General features: G+C 43.3%; 1 protein-coding gene across 1 annotated transcript in view; it reads left to right on the top strand.

Moving 5' to 3' along the window:
* Positions 1-9,025, top strand: part of LOC311243623 (TOX high mobility group box family member 2-like) — a 50,303-nt gene extending 41,278 nt beyond the window's left edge. The window contains exons 3-5 of the mRNA XM_084332916.1: positions 4,764-5,165; positions 5,930-6,069; positions 6,931-9,025. Of these exons, the coding sequence (XP_084189042.1) occupies positions 4,764-5,165; positions 5,930-6,069; positions 6,931-6,973 (585 nt within the window). The 3' untranslated portion in view covers positions 6,974-9,025. The remainder of the gene's footprint in view (positions 1-4,763; positions 5,166-5,929; positions 6,070-6,930) is intronic.
* The last annotated feature ends 4,637 nt before the right edge of the window (positions 9,026-13,662 follow it).

Here is a 13,662-nt window from a genome sequence, read left to right as displayed (position 1 = left end):
CCTTTACGACCCCACACCCATGATACGATGTAATGACAAAAAAGAGTATGACGCAGTCATAGTCAGCTCCATGAAGCGTCTAACAGCTTCACACAGCGCATGTGCTAACCTGCCATCTGATTTTTACTAAGGAAAAAACACAGAATAGAGAAGGCCCTCTCAAGAGCCCCGGTACCAGACTTACACATGTGCTTCTGTGGCCAACCCAACCCAGTTGTAGGTTGCACGATACACACAACCCTTTATCACCTACAAAATGGCAAAAACACTCTACAGAGGAACGCCGTTTTTCATAATGAGAGAATACATAATTCTCGATTAGTATCGGCCACAGGCCTTGCTAAGCACACACGAAAAAGTGACCAAACAATATTTTCTTTAGGAAAATATAGTTTCTCAAGCGGTTAGCACAACCCCAACAACTAAGCTAAGGGTTACATCGTATCCCTACCACACAGTGACACAATATAGTGTAACAACATGTCTGAGAGGAGGGTGAAGAAGTCCCCAGGGAACCGGGGGGGAAAACACCCCTCCTACTTTACCCTTAATACGGCCAGTTAAACAGGTAAACCTGTTAATATGTGAACACACTGTTCATTGTCATTACAGGCTGAGAAAAGAATCATTCTTTACTCATATGTCACTAAGCATAGCTTTATAGGTTAGTTTAACCCCCTTAGTTGTGAGTACACGGTACATGAACACACAATGTGTCTCAACACAACAAACCAGATCATTTTCACATCTGTAACAAATTTGCATGGAGACCAGTGACAAGACAATTCACACATAACTCGCGTCGTATCCTAAATGTAGTGCAGCAACACTCGTTTTGGAAAACATCGTTATTTACAAAACATTTAGAAGGGAAAGCAAGAAGAAGTGTTCAAGGTCTGGTCAGGACCCTTCCTACCGTGAGCGCAGATCAAGCGAAACTACAGTCTCTAACAAGGCACCGTAGTAAACACAGCCGTCCTGTGTTGTCGGCATGGGCAGCGTCGCCGCTCCATCCCGCCGCTACGGTCCCCCTTGTTGACGCAGTCCTCGCCGGCTGGCCCCAGGGTAGGTTTGACTAACATCCTCTGTCAAAGATGACGTCGTAGTCAGAGTGTTTAAGCATGTTATAGTCTCAGAACGTTCAACAGTGTAGCATTAAGCTAACGGCCGCACTCGGCCGATAGCAGCAAGCTAACGTTACCTAGCCTAGTGACACAACAGGCTCCTGGTAAACACAGCGAGCTAGCGCCGCAGCTAACAGCTGACTGGCTAACACAGTAGGCCACAACTAGCACGCAAGCTAAGCAGCTATCACCTGAACTCGTACACAACGATATAACAAGTCACACTCAGACAGGCCGCCGTTCTGAAACCCTCCTCACCTTTTAAGAGAGAAGAGAAACGAGATGTTAACACAGTTTTACAACAGTGATTTTACCATCCGGCGGAGCCGGTACAAGTCCCAACTGGGCTGTAGCCGACTTGAACATGGATTTTCCGATAACGATCATCCATGCTCACATTTCCTCGTTTGGGGTATACTCTCATTTGTATATGAAAGACGGGGCCTTATACGGTGACAGAGAAGTACCCACGCGTCCAGAGATCCTGGGATCACCAGTTACTGGTCGTGTGGCCCACTAATTGCTATAATGGGCTTCAAACCAGGATCCTCCGCCGTCGCCTAAAGGCTGAACAAAGGACCCTAATCTGGGGCCGGTTTTCGTAAACATTGTCAGCTAGCCCCCATAGCACTAACAGACAAGTGGAGCTTGCAAGCAAAACATTACTCACCAACCTGGAACCCACCGCTTCTCACAACAGCGGCGCGTCCTACAGTCCAGCTGTGTCGCTGGAAGGTTTTACCGCAACCAGCCACAGCAAGGAGGACTGCAGTTGAGAGGCATGTAGCGGCATAAACTCCCAATACGAAACCCGACGGAGGTGTAGAATGATCATCATCTTCCAGACACTCCAGTACGAAGACAATATCGCCGTATTTTCTCGAATATAGTGAGAGAGAAAATAAAGATATGATGTCAACGTATCTCTTGTTTTCCAACTCTTCTCCTACTAACAACATCGTCAAGTGGGGATCTACCGAGGCACTCCTTGTGGTGAAAGCGAGAAAGGAGGCGAGGGGGTGGCCCCACTCCTGCTTATATGGGTAAGCTGATAGGGGTGTTGTCAGACAAATATTGGGATATAAAGGTACATTGTGGTCTTTTATTCAGTGCGCGTGCACGTGCGAGGACAGTGCATGAGTGACGCCGAGCGAGAGCCACTATGATACAGAACTTAGTACAGTGTAATAAACCTTTTTCTCTTATTTTCCCCTTATCTGTTTACACACTAATAACAATAGACAGAACTCTTTTTCTATTCTCCCCTTTTCTGTTTACACACTAAAATGGCTCCACGAACAGAGCAGGAAAATGGTCAGTTTCTTCCAAACACTCAAAAATAAAAAGCTCTACTTGCAGCGCATAGAGCGCGCCCTTATCCTAATTTCCATTCGAAAATAACTGCAGTTTTGACCAGATAAGGTACTAGAAATGAGTCACAAACAAGAAAAACAGCTGTCTCTACTTCTGACCCAGGTCAATTTCCCCACGCACGGTCAACTTCCCGCCTCTTTGTGAGAAAAAAATCCCCTATAAAAAACAGAGCAGCGCCTTAAAAGATCTTTGAGATTCCCAAAAAAAAAACAGCCCTCACCTTACTTTTGGGACTGTTGTTTGAACTAAGTAATATTTCTAGTATACTCATAGTACACTTTGCACCTCGCCTTACTTTCGGGTACAAATGTAATCCTCGCCTTACTTTCGGAACGTACCTTTTAAACACAAGTGTTCAGAGGAAAGAGAAAAAAATTATAAAATACCTGGACAGAATAAAACCTAATATAGTGTAATAAAAACCCCTTTTCTGTTTGCACGTCAATAGCTCCACGAACAGAGCAGCTCACGTTGCCTCTCCCATACAATATCACAACACATAAAATGGTAGAAAGGTCAGTTTCCTCTAAATATTCCAAATAAAAAGCTCCACTTGCAGCGCAAAACCCCTAATTAAACAATACGGAGCGCGCCCTTATCTTAATTTCCAATCGAAAATAACTACAGTTTTGAACAGATAAGGTATTAGGAAACCAGTTACAAACAAGCAAAACAGCTGTCTCTTCTTCTGACAACAGGTAAATTCCCCCACGCACAGTCCCAATTCCTGTCCCAATTCCTGCCTATAAAAATAGAGCAGCGTTTTTAAAAGATATTTGAGATTTCTCAAAAACCCCAGTCCTCGCCTTTCTTTCGGAACTGTTGCCTGAACCAAATAATATTTCCAATATACTCGTGGTACACTTCACCTCGCCTTACCTTCGGGTAACAAGTGTAATCCTCGCCTTTCTTTCGGGATGTACCCTTTAAACCCAAATATTCAGAAGGAGAAAAAAAACCTGGAGCCAACCACACAGTAATATATACAAACGTAATAATATTTCTAACCACTGCAGAGCATACAGTAATATACACAAAAACAATAGCTCTAATCCTCGTTCTAGTTTAGACCTCTAATTTTAAATTTAAAAACAAAAATGCTTTAAACAGAAATCAGAATTTCAACAGCTCACCGAGTGTCCCTCATCACGCGTCCACAAGGATAAGGTCCATGCCGGAGGCGACAGCCAAGCGGACGGCGCAGCGGTACTCTCCCCTCCCAGTGCACGGAGGAGGTCGAGACAGGGCAGCTCTCCCCTGGAATCCCAGGATTCACCTTCTCTGCAGAGTCCGTTTGGTGGCCGACCTCGACACCCATCGGTTTAAAAAAGAAAAAGAAAACATCTCTCGTCGCCATCTGTTATGGAAAAGGTTAAAGGACAAAAGATGAGCCGTTTGTATAAATCATTCTGAGTCGTTATTAAAAATAGAAAACATCGTTTATTTCATCTCTACGACACCACCTACTGGCCAAATGGCACAAGATCCGTCATGATTCAGACGTCATATCTACATGATGGTCCAGAGATGCTCTATACCAAATTTGGTGACGATTGCTCAGAATTTGTAGGAGTGAAAAAACATATTTGGAAAATATTTCAATCTATCTAGACACAAATGGGCGAGCCTTACGTGAATAGATTAATCTGGGCCCACAGAATCCCGGAAAATAATTTGTTACAGATCAAAATGTACAGGCCAAAATGTAAAGTTTGTTGTTATAGCGCCACCATCTGACCAAATGGCACCAAATTCGACACTACACCCCCTTGGGTCCTCAGTAATACACGTGCCATGAAATCAGGACTTCGGGGCAGCGCTTGGTGGTTAGAGACGTGGGCTTGTGACTGGAGGGTTGCTGGGTCGATCACCCAGACCAACAGGAAAGATCTGGGTGGGGGAAGTGAACGATGGCCACTTTTGACTTGCCCTTGAGCAAGGCACTTAACCCCCAACTGCTTCCCGTATGAGTGGCTGCCCCTGCTCCCAAATGGTTAGGATGGGTTAAATGCAGAGGACAGATTCCTGGTACATAGGCAATGAAGTGGTTCTATTCTATCCTACTGACGAATGATCTGGTTATGACTTAAGGTTGGGGGTTCACTTGGAATAAGATGTCATTAATTGGGAACTAGTTATATCTTGTTTAGAAACAAGACAGATGTATGACTGAAGTCCAAGTCATGTCAGTCCCCAACTCTGACACTCTGAACGTCACTGTAATTGATCACATCCTCACGTCTGTTCCGCCTTGTCTCCCCGCAGACGTACAACGATCCTGAACCAAAAAGTGCCCAGCAGACCAGCCAGGCCTCCCACCTGCTCCCCCCCAAGCAGCCCCTGTACAGCGTGCCCCCCCAGCCCTCCTCCCCTTACCTGGGCCCGCCGGGCTCCTTCCCCCTGTCGGACCTCCAGAGCTTCGCCGGACCGCAGCGCCACGCCCTGGCCCGGACCCTCAGCCAATCCCAGATGCTGCCACCCAGCATGAGTGCCTCTCCCCCCTCCCCTTTCCAGATCAGCCCGCCGCTGCACCCCCACGCCCAGCTCTCCCTGCACCAGAGCTCCCTGCTCAACCAGCCAATCCGCATGCAGCAGGTGCAGTCACAGCCAATCATCTCGCACCAAATGCTCCAGGCGCCTCTCCATTCCCCTCCTCTCAGCCAACAGGTTAGTGGGTCCACTGAGAGCTCTCGGGGCGGGGGGGGTAATCATAATGGTGGCAGCAGAATGAAACCTGTTGTATGCTGACGCTGTAGTCTATTTATAGGTCCATGTTTGCTGCTGTAGAATGAACACCTTGTTGTAACTCTAATTTTGGTGTTTTTTCTTTTTCTTTCTTTGTACTTGAAATGAAAGTCCATATGGTCATATATAGTATGTGCCAAGTACGTAAGGGTCACATCTCTAAGGTCCCCTTAAACCCGTTCAAACCACACTATGTAGCTTAAATACATGGTCGTCTGTCAGAAAACAAGATTCCTTAATTCCGCGTTCATCCTTAATGAATGCTTTCTTTCTGCCAAAACAATGCTGCTGTCATGGCGAAAACCTGGCATATACAAAAAGGATTAATTCAGGAATTCATTCTTTGAAATGATACGTTGGGTTTAGAAAGGGTTTCATGGTCCTGCGGTTCATGAAACTTGCTTACGAGATAGAAAGCCATGTTACCATTCAATTCAAAATATAACAATCAACATTTTAGGTAGGAGGCTTTTGCTAGACAGCAGCGACAAGCAGGGCTGCCCGCTTTCGTTGATTAGTCAGGCTAGGTCACTAGGGTCCTAATTGACTAACAATGTTGTATCCATAAAAGTTGTTATTTCTTCCACGACTATTTGAATCACAGTTTTTAAGGTTGCAGTAGCTCTTTTTTAAATGGCCTCCCTCCTCCTCCTCCTCCTCCTCCTCCTCCTCCTCTTCTTCCCCAGGGCTTCTCCCACATCCAGGCCGACTACCAGAACAGCGTGGGCGGCTCTCAGTCTCCAGGGGCCCCTAACCCAGTGCACGGACAGAACCCAGACTGGGATGGCGAGTACTGCAACAGGGACTGTGGACCCAACCACTGCGGGTGAGAAGCGGATCAGCGCGTTTCCACTATCGTTAAGCCCTTAGGCTTGTCATGACTCAATACCAGCAATGATTTCCATTCGATTCGGTGCCAATTATTTTTGGCAAAGATTCAACGCATCGCACATTTTGATTCATTCAACCCGACAGCTACATTTCATTATTTCAGATACATATTTTTTTTAAAGTGTAATAGTATACACTTCGCTCCGTTTAGATTATTCCGTCTCAGGACATCCAATTAAGGAGAACCGTTTAATTGTCGTGCGACGAAAGGCACTCATTCCTTCCAAACGAGTTCCTCTGAAACACCTCCGTCGCCGTCGTACTCGGAGCCTGAGATGATATTAATCACCGACGGTGACTTTTCTTGCTGAAGCGCCAGATCCACCCCCCTTGTAATTGAAATGGGTAATGTGGGAGCAGAACAGCACTTTTCCCACGCTCGGAGAAAGTGTGACATCCAATTAAGTTTCCCTTTGTTTCGCTCGGTACACATTGCTTTATTGAATCAGGCTATTGGAGCAGGAGGAATGTTGTTTGTCTCGCACCTGAGAACTTGGTGTTACTATTCTGACGCTCACAGTATAGTATATATATGTACTGTATATATATCTTGTCTTTATAAGTGATTTGTCTTGGTATGGAATGGGTTCTCACCTTGGTCGTATTTGAAGTGCATTTGAAGCTTTTGCTTGTGCCTGAGTTTCAGATGCAGGTGTCTGGGGGGGGGGGGGGGGGGGCACGGAACACGTCGGTTGCGTTTTATGTGTGATTATTATCACATGTCCTTTAACTGTGATAATGGATAATGGATGGCTGGTTTCTGAACGTAGTCCCTCTTGTGTTGTCTTCTCCTCAGCAGTGGCATGGGAGCTCGGGACAAGCCTCTCTACCTCACTTGAAGCTGAAGGACCTCCTAATGAGCTTTCTGACAAACGACGACGTCATCGATGTATCTTCTTCTTCTTCTTCTTCTTCTTCTTCTTTCTTCTTCTTCTTCTTCTTCTTCTTCTTCTTCTTCTTCTTCTTCTTCTTCTTCTTCTTCTTCTTCTTCTTCTTCCTTCTTCTTCTTCTTCTTCTTCTTCTTCTTCTTCTCCACCATCTTGGATTTCTCTCTCTCTCTCTATCTCACTCACTCTATCTCTCGCTCTTTTTCCTCACTTTTCTGAAGGATTTCTAAAATCCCAAAGACTGCTACAGTTACTTCACCTATTTGCCAAGCACTTAGACCAGACAGGGGCCTGAGGCACTTCTTCTCTTGCTTTTTTTCTTTTGCTTTTCCCCCCTCTCTCGTTTTTTCTCTCTTCCTATTCCATGAACTTTCCATTTCTGCAGCGGCTGTGAGCTTTAAGCCCATGCCAGCATACTGTAAATGAAGACCAAAAAAAAATTAAAATGTCTTCTCATTTTTTCGTTTTACATGTTTAAGGGCATTTTCTCACCCCCACAACACCCACCCACCCCCTCCTCCCCCATTACTCTGTTCTGCCACGGACTGCCCTCATTGGGGAGACTAAATGAAAAATGCTCTAAGCATACTCTGTGTGTGTGTGTGCGTGTGTGCGTGCGTGCGTGTGTGTGCGTGCGTGCGTGCGTGCGTGTGTGTGTGTGTGTGTGTGTGTGTAGGTGTCTCGGTTAGGAAGCCTAACTGAGGACCCTAGAAAACATAGTCACCTCACCAAAGGGACGGATACTTCAGAAAAGACTGACTCATACCCTCCCTAATGAAAAGCAAAAGCAAAACTTTAACCAAGATAGTCATAAACACATTAAACATTTGTAAATCATTCTAGGCCCCTAGTAAAGGGCTCCCTTGGTTCTGTTTTTTTCCTCTCACAGAGTGATTGTAAATATCACCAAAATGGACCCGACACCCCCACCCCCACCTCCCTTTATGTGTGTATTTAGCTGGTCCCTTGCTTTTTAATTATTTGATTTTTTTTTCATTCTTTTGGTTTGGTTATGTGATTTTTTTGCGCAGGGGGATTCAGTGAAGGGATTACACACACTAAAACTTGTGTTTAAACTGTGTTCACTGGTCTTGCTCTACTCCAGTGAGAGAAACAATACAAAGACTGTAAAACTGCTTGGGTTCCTCTCTCTTGCTTGGGGAGCTTCTTGACGGAGAGGCACACTCTCCAACACATGGCCTCAGGACGTGACTGAACTGTAGAGGTCAAAGGTCGAAAACCTCTCCTTTAGCTCCTCCCACCCGGTCCTACAGACCACTCCTACCCACCAATCCCCTATAACCCCCCCTCCCCCTTCCCCGCCTCCCATATTTCCCAACACCACTTGTACAGGTGAATAAAAAACAAAAAAAGTTGCTAAATGTGAAATGTTACTAAAGAAAAAAAAAAAACATAGTGGGTTTTAAAAGTTTTTGACTAGTTTTATTAGGTGTTTTAGAATTGTGTTGAACTCATCTTTATCATTTTTTTGTGAAGAAAAAAAAAGTAAAGGCATTTAATTCTTAAGACATGTTTGTTTTTCACTGTAGCAAAGATTTTTGAGTTTTTCCAACATGGGGGTAGATATATTTTAATTTTGTGTATAAACCTGCCAAATGTACTTCTTTTATTTGTAAAGCCAGTGATGAGAGAACCCATTTGTTTTTGTTGGATATCATATGTTTTGAAATATGGTCATTCTATTTAATTTGGTTGCAGGTTTCACATCTATTTATGAATGATATGAAGTAACGTTTTGGCTTGTTTTCATCAGGGTGCATTATTATTATTATTATTATTATTATTATTATTATTATTATTATTATTATTATTATTATTATTATTATTATTATTATTATTATTATTATTACTGATCAAATAACATGATTATTTGAATAATTATTATTTTTACATCACTTGTTGGCGCATCACGGCCAGCATTAGATTCATTTTGTGTCACAAATGCTTCTTTTGTTTTCTTTTGTCTGTAATAAAATGTTTTAAGTGGAGAATCAAAGCGTTCGTCTGCACTTATTTGGGCTTTTCTGCTGGTGGAACAGACAAGTTCCTTGGTTCTTTAAAAGGATGTACCAAGGCCAGGGCTTTGCATTACGCGTGATAAGACCCTGCCATAAGACATTACATACGGGTCACAGTTAGTCAAGATCACGATCACTAGGTAGGTTGATATTTAGCATTTTCATAAATGAGTCATATGCTTTGGCGAACGCAAATTCACACATATGACAGAAAACGTCTTATAGAACACTGAGATGGATGAATCATGTAACGGTACCAATAAAAACCTGTTAAAGAATAAACTGCATTTGCCCTCTTTCCTACTACTGTATATATATACATACTGTAGATGCCGGATAGGATAAGATCTACAGTGTACTTCAGTTTAATGAAACATATCCATAGGGTTGATTTTATTATTATTTAAATTGTATTATCAGTCATAAAGACTACTCGAGATAATATAATTAAATGTATTTCTGCGTACTTCTCTCCACAGCCCATGTTGCAGTGTAGTTTAATGAAATATATTCATTGTTTTTTTTTTTTTTTTTTATCAATCATATAGTCCACTGGAGATAATATATCATAATGCATTTCTCTACCTATAGGCCACGTACCCCAGCTTAATGAAGTTGTCGACATATCCGGTGTTGATTTCATTTATTTTTCTTTTCTCTGTCATAATACTGGCGATAATAGGTATCAGGATGTGTTTCTCTAGCCATAGCCCATGTTTCTTATGAGGGCGTGGAAATGAAGCTCCATTCAGAGTTGATGCAGCAGAGGCTACAGTACATGGTCCTGCCAAGCTCCTCTATCTCTACCTGAGAATGGAGAAAAAGAAACTGCCACTCACTTATGAATTTCACAGTTGGATTAAAGGTAGAATAGAAATGGAATCTATCACCCCCACCCTCTCTCTCTCTCTTTCTCCTCTATGATGATGATGATGATACAGTGCCCCCCAGAGTTAGCCTGTATAAATGCATCAGGTTATTTTGAGAAACCCATTATTCCCACAGGGAGCAGGGGAATCAGCTAATTACAGTCAAATACCTGTCAGAGTGCAGCTGAAGTGTGGTATTTATCACTGATGGGAGGGTTACATCAGAACCGGACGCTTTGAAAGGACAATTTATCCTTGTGCACATAGGAACAGAATATCCCCTCTTCAGGTGCATAATGAGCAGTGGCAGACACAAAGAGATGTCGTACTGTACACACACAAACACAAAGCTGGTAGATTGAACAAAAAAAACATAATGGCTTGTTGTTCACCAATCAGTCTTTGTGTGGGTGGCATGTTGATAAAAATGAACTATATTTGAGGTATAGCAGCCCAGCTGGTAGAATAATTGGCCCTCCCTGCTACCACCACATGGCTCCTGTTTATGTTGAGCTATCGCCATCTGGTGGTAGTAAATAACGATGGTGAATCTGTCAAATTAGTCAGTATTATTGTCAACTAGATTGACAGCATACAGCTGTCCTTATAATTAGACTAGATATGAATATTAGCTTTTTTTGTTGTTGTTTCGGTGTAAAAAGTAAATACGTTAAGACAATGGTTCTCAACATGAGGTCCGGGTAAAGGTAAAAGGATTCCATATTCCATACAGTAAAAGCAGACATTCTATAAGACCTTTGACCCTTTTTTTCTTTTCTTTTATAACCCTCTGAGGTCTATAGGGAGGGAAGGTGGTGACTGTCGCCATCTATTGGTTGCATTCAAATATATTCAAATAATAAATTTTCCCTCAGGGACACTTTTTGATTATGCATTAAATCAGTAAAAGCTTGACATCTCATGAATCATATATTTAGCTAAATATGCTATGTATGAAATAGAAAAGCAGAACTTTTTTCAGAACCATATGACTGTGAAGGTGCTCTTAAAATTGCATTGCGTGGTATAATAAGAGCACATCTACATTTGGCGCTGTCATATTGTTCTGCAAAATGTTCTGCTTTCCTATCTTATAGCATGTGTTTAAAATGTGTAAAGCTTTCACACATGCCGCTATGGGAAGATGAATGGTGATTAGGATCTTCAACCATGGTGACAGTCTCCACTTTCCTTCCATATATTAATATCACCGTCATGGGTTTGTCATTAAAACCCACTCTCAGGGTTTTTTTAACTAGCGCAAAGTTATCAAGGAATGCGTAGGTGCCAACCATGTCATGCTAGCTTGCTGCTGGTGTGACACTGATATCTGTGACCATCTTATTCTGTGCCCCTAGAGGCCACTGTTTAACAATTTAAGGCAATTCACTGCTGCTGATAAGCATTAACTCATGACCGCCGGGGACTAGCCTCATCCTGTTCTAGGCAGCCAGCATGCCACGCTTTAAAGATAGGAGTGTGTCACCTTGTTTGTAGAGCTATATCTATATTCTATATTATAGCTATGGATACAATACTATGGTCATTTGACAGTAACTATCTTCTGTCCAAGATAGTTTCGGAATGATCCGGGCTAATTCCTGGGAAACTGAGTTAAAGCGTGCTACGTGAATTATACTAAAAGCATTGGCGTTTCATCCCTGGACACGCTATTTCCAAATCAACTGTATATAATAGGTATTATGTTTCATCATGAATGCATGAAGGGGGGGGGGGGGGGTAGTTTCTGATGCTTTGATTGCCAGTAATGGCATTCGTTATGAACACCACACACGCCGATCAGCCGGATCGGTACGAAATCCTTGCAGGATCAAGCTGGAATTGACGTCAGATAGTCCTTACCTGTGGTCGGGGGTATTCCAAAAATAATATTCCAATTGTTTGATCGCTATCTGGTCCATCTGATGTCCATCTGGCCCACGACATAATACGGCACAACACATGCATCGAGGGGCCCGGACCCGTTTCAATGCGACCGAGTGAATCTCTAGGCTTCCCTGTACTAAAAAACTGCGCCCGGAGCGATTTAACCGTAACACCCGGTCTGGAACAGGGTTTACTGCACTCTCTATACTGCCACCTGGCAGGATCTGGCCGGTACTGCACCCTCTGGATCCCAGTATGCCTTTTAACAGCAACATACAGGTCCGTGACATTGAATAGAATATTAACAGTTTGAGTGCCGGGACACGTCTTTTCACGTCTTTGCTGGCCATGCTAAAGTTGCCGGGGGACGCTGTACAGCGTCCTTATATCAATATTTCAAAAATCTGCGATCGGATTCATAATGTCCCTCCGCTGGCCTGAGATCCACCAGCAGGACCCACTGAGCTCTCTGGCGGTTCAGGAGCGCCATCTGGTGGCCGATCGGCGCAATCGCCAAAACAGGATGTTGAATAGAGGTTGTCATGACGACCGTAGTACTTCCGGGCGCTCGCTATGGTTCATGTGACTCTGGCTCGTCACGCTACACGGTGATCGATTGCCAATAACTTGATAAACAACATGATTTGGACGTATATACCATTATACAAGCTGGAGATGGACCGGGTAAAAATATATCCATAATGATAACATTTCTACTCGACGATGATCGCCCAACGGCGCGCGGAGACTGGGGTGAGTTTCAGCGTGTAACGTTACCTTCTTCGATAATAACTGATATTATCAACATTTGACCCACATTAGATGATTGGTATAACGCTGCCCACGGAATTATAAACGCCCCCTCGCCCATCCGGTCAACATCAGATGACGTGTAGTAACTTCTAGAAGTACGTCTAGTTGGAATTTTTTATATCGCGCTGATTGCCATCAAACTGTATTTCATCATCAATATAATGCATTTGGGGCTATATATCACGTTCTGGAGAAAGCTGCAGAAAGAGATGAAAACATACTTATACATTAGACCATACTTTACTATGAATATGTGAATGAAAAAGTTTAACGTTGCTACACAATGAACAATACATATAGGACTTTGAATGGGCCCTAATAATGGCAATGTAGCAATAGAATTTAAAAAGTTATAGCCCTGCAAAGAAGGGGACTTTCTCCATAGACAAATAGCGCTGGCAATCTATGGTATATCATTAATTTAACCTTAGGCAACCAAAGTGTTAAAATCGAAGAAAAGGAAAAACAATCAAATAACGAGTATACTCGTTGGCGTTCAAAGGATGGCGCCCAATAACAAGTATAATCGTTGTTGGCGGGGAATGAGTTAAAGGTGCTATAGATAACGTTTTTATGTCGAGTAATATATATATATCAGTGGCGGCTGCTGACCACATTTTTTTGTGAAACGGGAGAGATAAAAAAAATATATAAAGAAGTACAGACACACAGTGTGGTTATGAAGACAGCAGACAGACACTACAGTTAAAGACAACAGGCACTAGTAATAAATACCTTGGAGTAACTCTTGACTTGACACACACGCCTCACTTACAAACATCACGAGAGAGGAGGAGGAGGAGGAGGGGAGAGGAGGAGGAGAGGGAGAGGAGGAGAGGGGAGGAGGAGGAGGAGGAGAGAGGAGAGGGAGAGGAGAGGAGGAGAGGAGGGGGAGAGGAGGAGGAGGAGGAGGGGAGGAGAGAGAGGGAGGAGAAAGAGGAGGAGGAGGGAGAGGAAGAGGAGGAGAGGAGATGTTGTACAGAACGCATCACCAGATCAATCTCAGATGCACATCACTCAGCACTATATAGAA

This window comes from Notolepis coatsorum, assembly GCF_963971535.1.
Source record: "Notolepis coatsorum genome assembly, chromosome: 17".
Taxonomy (NCBI): Eukaryota; Metazoa; Chordata; class Actinopteri; order Aulopiformes; family Paralepididae; genus Notolepis; species Notolepis coatsorum.
This window is presented reverse-complemented; position numbering and strand designations above follow the sequence as displayed.